The sequence below is a fragment of the Anguilla rostrata genome, chromosome 3, assembly GCF_018555375.3.
Source record: "Anguilla rostrata isolate EN2019 chromosome 3, ASM1855537v3, whole genome shotgun sequence".
Lineage (NCBI taxonomy): Eukaryota > Metazoa > Chordata > Actinopteri > Anguilliformes > Anguillidae > Anguilla > Anguilla rostrata.
In genome coordinates this window covers 36,928,341-36,942,491 of record NC_057935.1, presented here as the reverse complement: position 1 = coordinate 36,942,491, position 14,151 = coordinate 36,928,341, and the positions used below count along the sequence as shown (strand labels likewise).

General features: G+C 40.5%; 1 protein-coding gene across 1 annotated transcript in view; it reads left to right on the top strand.

Moving 5' to 3' along the window:
- LOC135250749 (coiled-coil domain-containing protein 148-like) overlaps positions 1-14,151 on the top strand; it is a 55,166-nt gene that overhangs the window by 31,520 nt on the left and 9,495 nt on the right. Inside the window, exons 11-12 of the mRNA XM_064327382.1 lie at positions 7,499-7,639; positions 12,530-12,648. Of these exons, the coding sequence (XP_064183452.1) occupies positions 7,499-7,639; positions 12,530-12,648 (260 nt within the window). The remainder of the gene's footprint in view (positions 1-7,498; positions 7,640-12,529; positions 12,649-14,151) is intronic.

Sequence of the window (14,151 nt, the reverse complement as noted above, 5' to 3'; positions counted from 1 at the left end):
TTCAAAAAGGTTGAAATGGAGAGGTGCTCAATGCGAGGTGGGGCTTGCATCCATATAGAAGAAAATGAAAATTTGTATTCCAAGAAGTGCCTTGGAGTTTTGTGGTGCTTTCGGCCTACAAATGTTTATTTCCTTCTTTTTTTTTACAGATTATTTGTACTGTGTGTTGACTCTGAAATGTGTAAAAATGTGTAAACATACATTTTAATGTGTGAGTAAAACAAATGGGTAGTTCCGTTAAGATTTAACAAATAGAACATCTGTCCAATTTTCTGCTTGGAGACCATTGACATCGACATCCAGTTTTCAGGGTTTTGTTACAGCTGACAAACGTGGTACAACACTGCATCACAGTGGTTCTTGTGGAAGAGAACTTTGCAAATGCAATCTGAAAGATGGAAAACAAGCACAGAATGCAGACATGCTGTGCAAATGGGTTGGCCATGGCTTATCAACAATAAGGAGGGGTGGTTACAGCATGTCTATGGACTAATCAGGCAGTGTGCCTTTAAGATTTATGCAAATTTCTCTCAACATTGTAATTATACGATGGGCTTCCTTTCCCATTCTGTGCATAAGGATCGCACGTTTACAATTGTGTTGCCAGCTCTGGCTTTTTCATGTAAATTGACTGATGTTTCATGGACTTGAGAGATTGAAAAGTCAACTTTAAGTTTGGCTTTGTTATCAGCAGTAGACACATTTATGCAGACACTGATGCACACACTTTGAGCACAGCTCGTTCTTGACTCATTACTTAGACCTTTCATTGCAAGGTCACAACCTTCTTGGCAGAAGTAACAAGAGCTAATGGACACCAGTTGCAAACCCACCTTACACCTTACACCATCTGAACATTTGGAGGATTTTGTAGCAAGGGAAAGACATATTTTCACCTCTAACTTCTAACCTTTTAGCTATGATACAAATTCATGAATGGCTATAGCTGAAGTATAAGTTATTACAGTATTTGTAAAATTCATATGCTGCCCTGTTGGAAAAACATGGCATGGAAAGATATTTTGAAGGTTCCATATGTAAACATTACTTAAAATAAAAGTAAAAGTAAATTTCTCCCCTACCCTAATCAGGAAGTGATTAAAACGGATACACCCGGTGAGTTTAATCTCAGGCCAATCAGTGACATTATTGGACAATTGACCATCAGGCGGGAGAGAAAACCAGCTGTTCTACTGGCCTTGAGGGCCAGATTTTTGAGTGTCCTTTGCAATACTCAATACTCATTGATACAGTTCATAACTTATTTGTTTAGTTTTTTTCCACACTGCAGACTACAGTTAAGTTTGCATAGAGTAGAGTCAGAGGAAGACCTTTTCCTATGCAGCTATAACAGGTAGTCCACAGGCACTGTTTTACCAACAGGGGTCACTAGATAGCAATGAAAATGGACCCCTAATCAACAAAACCCTCCCATACTGGCCACAGATGGCACCGACATGGTCCGAATCGAATCCAAGGCCATGGGGCTCAGCCATTCACCACAGAGTGGTGTCTTAACCAAATTAGCCACCCAGCAGCAAGAACTGGATTTTATAAAAGGGATTTCATTATATGTATATGCTGTAAGGGAGATTGTGAATACATTGTAGATTCACCATTTAAATTATGTAAATTATGAACAGAAAGCAGGTCATAAAATGGAAGCTAGCCTAGCATTCCTCTGCAGAACAAAAATGCTGACAAATTACTTCCTGGACTCCCAGGGGTGTACAGTACATTTTCCTTTTAATCCATGCGACCCCACAACTGTTACCGAACAAAAAGCATTTCAGAGGAATCTGCATAATAACAAAATAGAGTTGGTTCCAAAACAAGATATATCCATTTGGGGAAAATAACCTTGTCTGAAGTTCATTACTCAATATCTCCATAATAAAGAGGATTAAATCTGCAAACATGATTATTTTGTAAATAAATGACCTAGGATAGGTAATATATTTTTAGAAGACCAATCATTTTATGAAGAGTAGGTGTCACTTTTTTAAAATGGTGGACATCTCGTTTTGGAACAAAACTCTTCAGTTACAAACAGAACAGCTGTTGTGTGTTCATGAGTTTGTATTGCAGTAGCTTTGTGTATGAGCATTCATGCATAATCATTACTTGCATAGTCTTTTTAGTAGAATATATAATGAAGGGCTTATTACAGCCCTCGAGGGAATCCCCCCTCCCCCCTTTGCCCTGCTAAGCATTATCAGATCTGGAAAAGGTAGATGAAATCAGGAAAAAATTAGTTGTTGCAATGGAAGCAGTGGCTTCTGGGAAGTTTGGCTTGTTGATGTGGTGGGTCGTGACAGATGTAGAAAGGCAGCTGGTCCTCTGCGACACTCTGGCAATTCCAGATACAGATTTCATTACTGGCATCATTTTTTAGCACTGCTTCTAAAAATGGCAAGTCATTCATTCTGTCTATCCCAGACAGACAAACAAGACACAAAAAGTCAGTCAGCCTGCTGAAAGGAACCGCATTAACATTGACATTTCCTTGAATGCATGTATATGCATGTATATACACACACACACACACACACACATACACTGTATGCTCTCATACATACATATATTATCTGTACTCACACATACACACACAAGGATATCCTCACTTACATAGTTGTATGCATAAATACACATGTACACATACAGAAACACACATACATCACATACAGGCATATAATCACTATAAATAATGCTTTTGAGCGAAGCGCCTCCTGCTGTCTCATCTGTAATCCTCTATCAGAAAGCCGCTTTAGAGCTGTGCCCAGTGTGTCATTTCAAATCTAGCTTGGTACTCACTGTGCAGATTAATCTCTTACCCATACAACAAATAGATGCACACTCATGTGGGTATCAACACACACTCATGCATAGATGCACATACACACACTTACCCAGACATACATATATACACACACGCAAACCGCAGATCCAGCGTTTGCATCGATTATAGTGCTTACAGCCCCCTGGGTTCTCTGCATCACGCTCAATGAGGAGTCACCTTACTGGGCCAAGGTGTGCAGCTTGACTGATTGCGCAATTACATGTGCTGTTACAGAGGCTGTTGAAGAAATTCCTCCCTCTCCAGCTGTGATTCTTCACTGCTGTTACGTAACTCCCACTGAAAAGATTGTCAATTTGCAGATGAAATAGGCATTGATCAAAACATACCTTTTTTTAATGAGCGCTGGCTAAATTTTTATGTGCTTTGTATCAATGTGTCTGTGAATGCAGGATTTTTTCCCCTGAAGAGATTTTAATTGAGTCCTCTCAGCTTGATCAGGCTTCTTGCTCGTCTGCATGTGTGCTGCAGCACTGAAGTCTGTCAGATTATTTTCATAATTCTGTTCTGATTTATACATAAACTGAACCTTTGTGAGTTGGAGCCAGGGATAGGACATTTTGGAAAGTAAGAAGTCCTGCCAACTTCCATGGTGTTTTTGGCAGGTCCTGGAAAATATGGCACACTTAACATAAGGTATATAATGTAGGATTTCTTTTTTGAATGAGACCTTTCATAAAGGTACATTATCTGTGTGGAGTTTGCATGCATGTTGTGCCCTTGTCCGCATGGATTTCCTCCAGGTGCTCCAGTTTCCACACACAGTCCAAAGACATGCAGGTTAGGTTAATTGGCAAGTCTAAATTGCCCCTAGGTTTGAGTGTGTGAGTGAATGGTGTGTGTGCCCTGTGATGGACTGGCAAACTGTCCAGGGTGTATTCCTGACTCTCGCTCAATGCATGCTGGGATAGACTCCAGCAGCCTCCGCAACCCTGACCCGGAATAAGCAGGTTTATATAATGGAAGGATGGGTCAGTATACAAATATGTAAGACTTTTCTCATAGCAGTGTACATTTTTCCAGTTGAGCAGCAATTGCCATCCACTGTGAAATCATTACATTTCTGAGTTTCTGATGCAAAAAGTAAAATTTCAGTGATGTGCCATCCCCAACAGCTCACGTTTGCTGTTGAAACAACTACACAACTTCAGTTCAGAATGCTCACTTTATGAGGGAACTGTACTTTAAAACCAGAATGAGGGAACTGTTCTTTAAAACCAGAATGACAGATGTGACACTGCATAATCTAATCTAAGATTCTGTAAAAACTGTTTACATGATATGTTTAAAAAACATCAAGTCACCTTGAATGAGTGCTCAAATTTAAATAATGTAATGCTACTTTAAAACTAGAGACTCCACAGCATTTCCCTCCACAGCAACCTGAACAGATTTGTGGCTGTGCTCATTTGACACTGTAATAAAGAACATCCTTCTGCTTCCACAAATCGGTTCATGGATCACAGGTTTTTGTCAGCTCTTTAATTTATCTCATCATGCAATAATAAGTTAGGTAATTTATTTGCTGTGTATTTCAGTGCATCTTACTTACTAATAAGCTGGAGTGAATGCTAAGCCTTTTGACATGGCGAAGATAAGCTATTTTCTGCCCGGTAAAGAGACCCAGGGTCACTCACTTCTAATGTCACAGTAATTTCAGTGAAATAAAAATCTGAGGCTGGGATTTCACAAAGCTGCTAACCTTATGAGAGTATGCTGCGATTTCCAGTGGAACCCGATTAACCAAAAGAAAGCGATTGTAAGGACTGTCTGTTTGCACTATTACCAGCCATTTCCTTTTGCCAGTAGGCAACCTTCTCCTTCAACAAAGATTATAATGAGTTTGTCTTTAAATAGTACATGAACTGTAAGGCCAGTTGAAATTACTGTGTTTGAAATCAGAAATGAGTTTAGATAAGGTGACTCAGTGGATTTGGTGACTGTGCATTGGAAGCTGGAAAGTATTTGTTTGAAATACTTCTAGTACAAAGGTAATTTATTTTATAATGTATGGGGCATACAAGAAAAGTGACATGTGTCATCATAAATGTCATCATAATGATATTTCATGTATAGCATATTTTTGAAGAAAAAAAAGAGCAAATTTTAGGTCATGTTTGTCTTTTGCAGGAAAGTGATTATATAAAGTAATTGGCCAAGATTGTGTTGCTGACACCTTTGCAATTTTAAACTGGCTAGCTAGCTAATAAAGAAAAAATTAAATGTGAATGGAACTGTAATTACATTCTTATGGGGATTACATTACTTGTGAATTTTAAAGAGAGAAAGAAGGTTCACTAACATCTTGAATCCTCGCTTTTGCTACCTCTGCTGGAGTCTACAAAAAAAATCTAATAAATCTTATCAAGAATTTCCAGAGAATTATAAGAAACTGTAGCAGGAAGAATTTAAATTGAGGAGAGAGTCCATTCAGCTATTCAGATGTAAGTGACATCAATGATTATTATGGGATGTGACCAAAAGTTAGAAATTGAATTTATTATTAAATGGTAGTCAATGGGAAGGGTGCCCAAAACACAAGGAATATGAAAACAATATCTATTTCATAAATAATCAGGGTGTGCTCCCCATCATCTAGTTTGTGACAAGCATAATTTTAAAGTGAAAGTACCGTTTCTAATCAGTTCAGTTCTGGGTGAATGTGCAGTTCATTTTTATGTTTCACCTGTGTCTGCAACCTTCAAGCAAGGTTGTTACTCATCTCTGTTATAAGTTATGTATTTTTTTTTCAGTTTCTTACACAGATTTTTGACTGTACCTAATAGATGGGTCACTTGCATGTCATGAGAATTTTTACATTTTTCTTATCAACGACCTCTTGTTACAGCTGACTTTTTATGCACTGACAAAACTGCAGTCATCACTGAATTCAGATAATTCAGTCTTTTCAGCAGTCATTTCTGCTTGACATACCTGAACTATTTTATTTCTTTGAACATTCATTTTAAAATGTTTGCCTAGTTATGAATGCTTTATGAATTATTCACAACAGTAAACCCATCCTGTTGCTAATCCCATTCATCCCATTCTCCGACTACCAGGGCCATTTTTGTGTGTCATCCAGAGCATGCCTGGGGGCCTTCTTTTTGCTCCGCAAACCAGCGGAGTCGTTGTTCGCCTGGAGGAGTGCGTCGCTTGTGCGGCTGGCAGTCAGACCGCAGATGCCCGATCGGTCAGAAGAGCCGCTGATGCGTGGTGGGATGGTGATGACCTTGCCGACTCCCTGGGAGGCATTACAGACCATTATATCGCCATCCCATGGGAGTGCCAGTCTCAGTTGGTGCTGTCTTGGTCAGTGTTTGATTCCAGACGATGGGAGTGTATGAACTAAGACCCAGTACATTAGTCATGTGCACCACTCCACTGCCCCCATTTAATATACCTGAATAGTTTTTAAATGGTTTACTTGAAGAAGAAATAATTATTGGCAAATATAGTTGGCTTTATTGCTACATAAGGTTTACCAATGCACCCACTGAAGTATAATTTCAACTGGCAAGAAATCACCAACTCTAGTATCCAAAATTCAAGAGGACAAGCTCCCTAATTTCAGACAGCTGCTCAGCTGGTCTTCTTAATCTGACAAAGGTAAACAATGTGATGTATTGAGTTTGGCTGAGCTCTGACAGTGCGTCTGAATTTGAGTTAAAGCTCTTAACAGGCAGAAAACAGTGCTTGTTTTTCCCTGAGCACAAAGCTTGGATTGATTTCTGTTCCTGGTATGAATGTGTGATGGACTGTCTCTCTTTGGGGAGGGCTGTGCGGTGCTGTGAACTGATGGAGCTGTAAATCAAACCTCCGGTGCGTGCTCCGGGTGTCCCCTGGGAGCCCGATTCTCTACCAACCTGTCGCTCTCTTGCTTACCATCAGCATGGATATGTCCAGAGTGTGCGACTTTGGGTTTCAGAGCAAACAGGCTCAGGTGTGTGTTCAAGGGTGCTGAGAGGGCACGTGGAGGGAGTTCAAGAATAAAGCCATCTGGCCTCCACAGTTCTGTTTGTTATTTTGAGAGGGCTCCTGTCCTGTGGGACTAAAATACACTTTTGTATATGTTTTGTATATGTTCTGGTTGCTAAAGGAATACAGGATTAAAGAATAAGCTCAATTAATCAATTGATAAAACTGCATTTATATAGTGCATATGACAAAGAAATTGTCACAGTACGTTCCACATTATACTCTGGCATAAACCCCCACAACACAAGCTAGAGGTGACGGTGGCAAGCAAATAATTCTCTGAATGGCATGCAGGAAGAAACCTTGGGTGGAACCAGACTCAACAGTAGGAGCCTATGCTCAGGGTGTGGGCTCGTAAAAACAAAATATGATCAGGGCAATTAGCTCTCCATCTGATCTGTTCAGGACCGCATGAAGGTGCTCTGGATGCTTTCTTTTCAACTATTTGAAAAGGACAGTGGGTATCTGTGACATCATCTGCAGCCATGGTCAAACCAGCATCTGCATTGGTGGTGAATTCTTCCACCCAGCTTGTTCATAACAGCGCAACCTTCTCTGTAAAGCAGAACCTGTCCGTGAATGTACCGTTGCCGAGTGATGGGTGCTGAGTGACAACTGCTGATGACGAAGCCTCTATCTTTGTGCGCCTGCCCTTGTCCCCAGCTGCAGCTGTGGCGTGCCCAGCAGGAGGAAGTGGCCAGACTGGAGGCTGCCATCGCGTCCAGGAGACAGGAGGAAGAGGAAGACAGGCTGAGGAGGGAGCAGGAGAGAGACAGGGCCCGGAGGGCTGTACAGAAAGAGAGGGTAACGGCTCAAACACAGACTGCTCTCCGCACACATACACATCCCATCGTTTGAGCTGCTGAATGTTCCATTTCAGGCCTGAATTTATGCAAATATTTGCATTATTAGCCATTTTTATTACTAAACATTTAAATTGAAAGCATTTAGCAGTCACTCCTATCCACAGCTTATGGTATGTACATATGATCCACTTACACAGCTGAATATTGACTAAAGCAATTCAGGTTAAGTACCTTGCTGAAGGGTACAACACCTGTGCCCTACCTGGGAATCGAACCCTTAACTTTGGATTTGCAAGCATTGTTACATTATATTGCTGCCAATACCAAGCTTTAACCTATGGAAAACGTTTGCAGGAGAGCCCAGTGACACCTTGAAATTGGTTATGTCATAACATAAGTGTTAATACATGCAGTAGTGCATCCGCTTAATGCTATTGAACTGATATTGGGCAGCTTATATGAAAGCACTGGCTTCTGAATTGGCACCAGTAAGTGGATAAGCCACAGGCTGTCCTAGTGCTGTTTTACTGAATGTGTTGGTTACCTATTTTCATATTCCACAAGTTCTCTTGCATATTTGTGTATGGACACAGCATCATTGCTTTTTAGACTCTTTCTCTCTTGACATATTTATTATTTATTGCATGAGCCTTTTTCCATCTCATCCTTCACTATACAATGAATGGGACAAAATACAGTGCAGTCCACTAAAATGGGGTAACAATGTATAAAAAGGGCTGTAATTCCTACACAGTTTGCCCAGTATGGATGTACCCTCACATAACCTTAAATTAAAACTGACAGTGTGCACTTAAACCTCACATTCATTGTTTTATTTCAAATCCAATGTGCTGGAGTACGGAGCCAGAAAAACAATAATTATGACACTGTCCAAATACTTACGCACTGCTTTACGGATAAATTTAGCATGATTGAAAAACAAAATTCTGATTATATAATATTTTGAACCCAAATGGAAAAAGAATTCTTATTTTGAGATATATGTTCTCTCCGAACATTTTTTGACGATGCCTGCATGAGTGAGCTAAGATGACGTGACATTTTGTGTGGTGTATTATTAAACAGATCAGAGAGCCCATTACAAGTGCATATCATGCATATTGCACAGCCTTCAGCATAGTTAAGGAGGTACAGGAGGCTGTGTGAAGGTGCACTGCCACAGCCTGAGATAACGATGCTACGTATCACATTTGTGTCATGACTACCAAGGACATTGTCAACCACACAAAGGGCCAGAACTATCAGTCGCTAACAAAGTACTGAAAACTTTTCAGAGCCAGCGGCTTTGTTTTGGTTTAGTGTTTTGTAAAGCTAAATTATTTAGAGACAATATGCTTTGGAGGCAACTAAATCACCACGAAGGCACTGTTTCAGTGTCCTGTTTTATGAAGCCTTTATTAAACTTGCATATCCATTGGGCAACTTTAAATAGCCTGACTCTGGCCATGATTTGTGTAGAACAGCCGTGTGATTGTGCGGCCCTATGGCGTGGAGCTTTACAGAGCACGGAGAGGTGCAGCCGGACACGCCCCGTTCTGTGGGCGGGTGTGCTAGCGCGCGCCCTCCTGAATCAACAGAGATGGGACGGGCCATTAAGTTCACAACTGGGCATCCAAAACCGAGGGGGCAGTGAAATAAAGCATGAAAAAATCATGAAAATACCCAACAGAGAGATGGCTGACATGTCAAAGCTGCATACATTCATCAGAGTACAATCTGGCTTTCTCACGCTAGGATAATTTATACTCTTTTATATTAGGTAAAGTAGGCAATCAAAATCATTTGGAAAAATGATCGGTCGTGCAGAATATCATGGAAGAATGAAGGTCGATCACTCAAGGTCATGAAAATGGTCAATCAATGATGACATCTGTGCCTGTATCCTACATGAAAGTAGAATAGGGAATAGGGCCATTATAGAGTGTACTTAAGCATGCGCAACATATTCTGTTCCCATTCTTTCAAAATGATAAATAGTTATCTCTTGCAAAGCAAACATGCAGAAATGCGCAGTTGTTAATTCTATTATTATTATTGATATTTTTATAGGAAAAAGTAAGATGTGGCCCTACGGTCATGGTTGTTCACTTTGGATTGGGCCCTTACCAAATGCCAGACCTCAGTGGTTTTAAAATAACTGCATGGATTGAGAATGGTTTCTGCATGGTAGGATACATTAACTTGATTAATCGTTTATTTGGGGAGATAAAGAGAGGGTGCGACTCCTGGTCCTCCTGTGTTTGTCTCGAAGAGCGTGATCGGGGGATGGGTCCCCTCTTGGTGTTGTCACAGTTGTTGCAGGACCAGTCGGCTTTCCTGGACTGTTTAATTAAGAGTTGCTCTCGTGGGTCTGCCAGGAAAGCAGGGTGGGGGGGGAGAGATACAGGTGAAGGCAGATTAATGGCAGCGCTTAGGCTAAAATAGATTATATATACTAATACTCCTGCTGACAATGAAACATTATCTAATTTGCAAACAAATCTATTTCCCTCGCTCAATCTGATTTTAGTGCTGTCGGAGTCAATAGGATGATACTGTGTTTGCTTATCTTTGCCTCGCTCTGAATGTCTGTGAGGAAGACTGTGGTTTATGAGTTTATGGCTCGTCCGCACGCCACGAACTGCCCTTTCACATAATGTTGACATTCTACAGATCACTGGTGCTCTGTCACATCAAAATTAGGGGTGATTATTTGATTAATAGTTACTCCCTGTCTGTTTGTTGCTGTAGATATGCGATGTAGTTTCCATACTGAACTTTAGCTCCCAGCATTAAAATTACACCCCTGAGATTAGTGTGGTGACCTGCTGTCAAGATACAAGACTGACTGTCTATGTACTTGGGGTAATTGTAGGCCAAGAATTACAAAAAAGCTCAGCTCTTCCATCAACATTACAACTGGGAAACTGTAGTCTGTTGTCTAACAGTTGACTGATAATCTGAGTTCTGAAAAGAAAAAACTGAAATCAGATTAGTGTCTATCCCCCACTCCCCATCCCACATCCACCTGCTTGGTCTATGTCCTGTCTCCACACTCCCACTGCCCTGTCCTCTGTTGTTTTCTTATGTCTTCCCCCTGCCAGATCATTTTTCCATCTGCCTGTTGAGGATATGTCCTCCACTGTCCTCTGTCCTTCTCGTTTCTCACTGTGTTCTATCTCTACGAAACCAGCTTGTCTTCCTCCTCCTAATTCATGGCTGACTGGCTGCTTATATGCAGATAGAGCCAAACTACATGCAGGAGAGTGGAAATGGAGGAATATTCTGGGTGGTCTGTCAATCTTCCACTCCCACTTGGTCTTCATTTCATCTATGTTTGAGTCTGCTAATGTCTGCTTCTTTCACTCTTGAAACCAACCTGCTACTTCTAACTGATGCAGACTGTTCTGCACATTCACATCTTTCCTCACTGCAACACCCCCCCCCCCTCCCTGATTTTGTATTGTTTTTGAAAAGGTCAGTTTTATGTAACTCCTTCTCCATATCCTTCTCTCCACTTGCTAACCCCCCCCCTGCCCCGCACACACACACCACACTTCCCCATCTTCCTTCTCACCCCTCTCTAACTCTGAAACCCTAACATCCTGAAGTCCTAACATCTAACATCTCACAACCATACTGCTGCTTGTTACCTTGGCCCTATCCCCTCTGCTTTCCTTTAGTGCATTTCACTCTATTCCTTCCATCTTTGCTCTTATTTACTGCTTCTCTTTCAGTCCTTCATACACTTAGGAGGAGCCGTGTCACTCATCTCCCCAACAAACCCTCTCTGAACCCAGCAGATGTACACAATTACTGCCCTCTCATTTTTATTTAAAACTCTTAGGGCCATATTTACAAAGCATGCCTGTATGGGAGGAAATTGTAGCTAAATTAGGGAAGAGTCATAAAACGGTTTTTGGATTTTTCTCAGTTACTTAGAACATACTTAGCCTAGCACTGTGAAATTTTGCTTCAAACAGCTTTTGAGATGTCATGATAGCCATTAGCTGGTTCAATTACGTTCATAATTTAATCACGTTGGTTTATCGGATTAGTCGAATTGGTCCCAAATTGCATCATTCTGTAAAAGTTGTCTATGGGCAGTAGGTTCCACAAACTGGCCTTTCTGCTTCTCCTGCCATGTTGCAGTTAATAGTGGAATTGGATCCTGTATACCCATTCATTAATCCTTACAAAGCTACAAATGGTGTTGCCATTTCTATTTTCACAACCTAACCAGACCTCTCCATTCAGCATCCTCTCACAAACTTTCTGTCCCATCTCTTTGGCCACTCCTTGCTGCCTTGGCTTTTCTTTGTCCTCATCCCCCAAAGGTGGAGCGACCTTCCCAAGTCAGTCAGGAAGCCAGATTCTCTGCCTGTTTTCTGCAAAAGGCTAAGAACCCACCTTTTCAGACTACACTTCACACTACACAAATCCTTCTCTCTTATTTTGCAGGTCTTGAGACATGCACCTTGATGGTGGCAGTTCATTGTAACATTGGCACAAGTGCAATGCATTTTTGCTACCCTGTGAAATGCACTGAAGTTGCTTTGGCCTAAAGTGTCTGCCAAATTGTATGCTTTTATAGGTGTGTATGTCTGAGTGGACTGCTAGCTGTAATTTAGCAACATTACGTAGGCTTGCTAGATACCTGGATGTATTCGTTAGATACAATGCTAACCAGATAAGTAGCTGTGTTTTATTCTTGCACAGTATTTGTAGTATATTAGCAATTTACTGAAGTACTCTTTGTGCTAGTGATGTGTTGAAGAAGTAGAAATGCTAACTGCACACTACAAAAATATCAGATTTCAAGATCTCAAGATTTTTTTGAGATTTGCAGTCATTAGTTCATGAAAAATACATCAACATCTTCCTCCAGGTAAAAGAGTTCTATACCGAAAAACAGAGGAGGAGAGAGGAACAGGAGAAGAAGGACCAAGAGCGACTGGAAGAACTGAGGGAACTTATGGTTGAGCAAGCAAGAAGAGACAAGGAGAGGTAACACCACTTAAAGAGCAGCCAATCTCATATCCATGTGAGACCAGCCTAAAATTTGTGGGGTCTGTTATTTTTGGCTCACACATTACCGTATATGTCATGTCCTCAGTTCTCACTGGGTTCATGCGGGGCTGTTCTGGTGTCATATGTGGTCATTTCATCAGTCATTTTTTCTGGTATACATTTCACGGACTTGCACATATGTACAATCCATGCCTGATATATGTGCCAAATATAACATAAATGTGTGAATGCGGCCTAAAGTTAGTGAGATGTGTAAAATAACTCCTGTAAGCCATATTCACTGTGGCCTTGAAGTTAGAGCAGCAAAACTATGAAAGAACATTTGTAGAAATCATGAAATGCTGTCAAGAGGTATATGTGGAATAAAAGGGCAGAAAATAATTTAAGAATTTAAAAAAAAAATGTCTGGATTCAGTTTACATCTGGGAAGGCTGGGGTATATGAGGTGGCAGTTCTGTGTAAATGCATGCAGACATGCGGCAACGCTAGCACCACAGTTTTTTACAGTGCTTGTGGCCCACTGTTTATCAGGACATTGGGAGCAGGTTTGGGGACATTGCTAAAGCTGTTCCTGTTAGGAGAAAATTTACCCTTAATAGAGGGAACGTTCTGATTACGGTGGAAATTTACTGCTACTCCTAGTAGTAAAAATAAGGGCTATGTTTACATGCTACTAAGCTTTAAAAGTACTCATAACCTAACAGGCATTTAAGAGTTGCCAGAATGTCTGCAATAACAAGATAAAACAGTGTGGCATTCCTCTACTGTTCATAAAAATGTATTAGTAGTATTACTAATGGTAGTAGTAGAATTAGTAGTAGTAGTTGTAGTAGTAGTAGTCTTACCAATGATAACAATAATAAACATAAATAAATTCTGATATCCCCCCTGCCAGGTTGCTTGAACAAGGCTGAAACTGGATCTTTCAGCAAGACAATGTTCCCAAGCATACTTCAAAATCAACCAAGAAATGGTTAACTGACCACTGTTTTACTATGGCCATATGTTTCCAGACTTGTATCCAAATTCAAATTTGTGGTTTGAATTGAAGATGGCAGATCACAAATCCTTGAAAGATTTATGTTCACCAGTCTGATAAAAAAACTACAGAAGATGACTCAGTAGTGTTTTCCTTGTGAAGGGAGGGGGCACAAAATGGCTCATAACCTATATTGTTTCTTTTATATGGCCTTATTTTCTCATCTTTATTGAGAGCGTGAATAATTTTGGAGGACATTGTATAGAAACGTTTATGCAACACAAAATATTTACGAGTGCTTTCAAGGTCTCTTTGAAGAGCTGCCAGAATGGCTGAGTAAAAGGATGATTCTGAGTAAAGAAAAAGATTATGTCTTGATCTTGAAGGTTCTTTTTGACAAATCTAATCTGAGATTCAATTTTGCCATCCATGGCAAAAAAAAAATATCTCTCACAAGAGAAATGAAAATCATGATAACTGCTTTTTTCTGGAAATGGCAA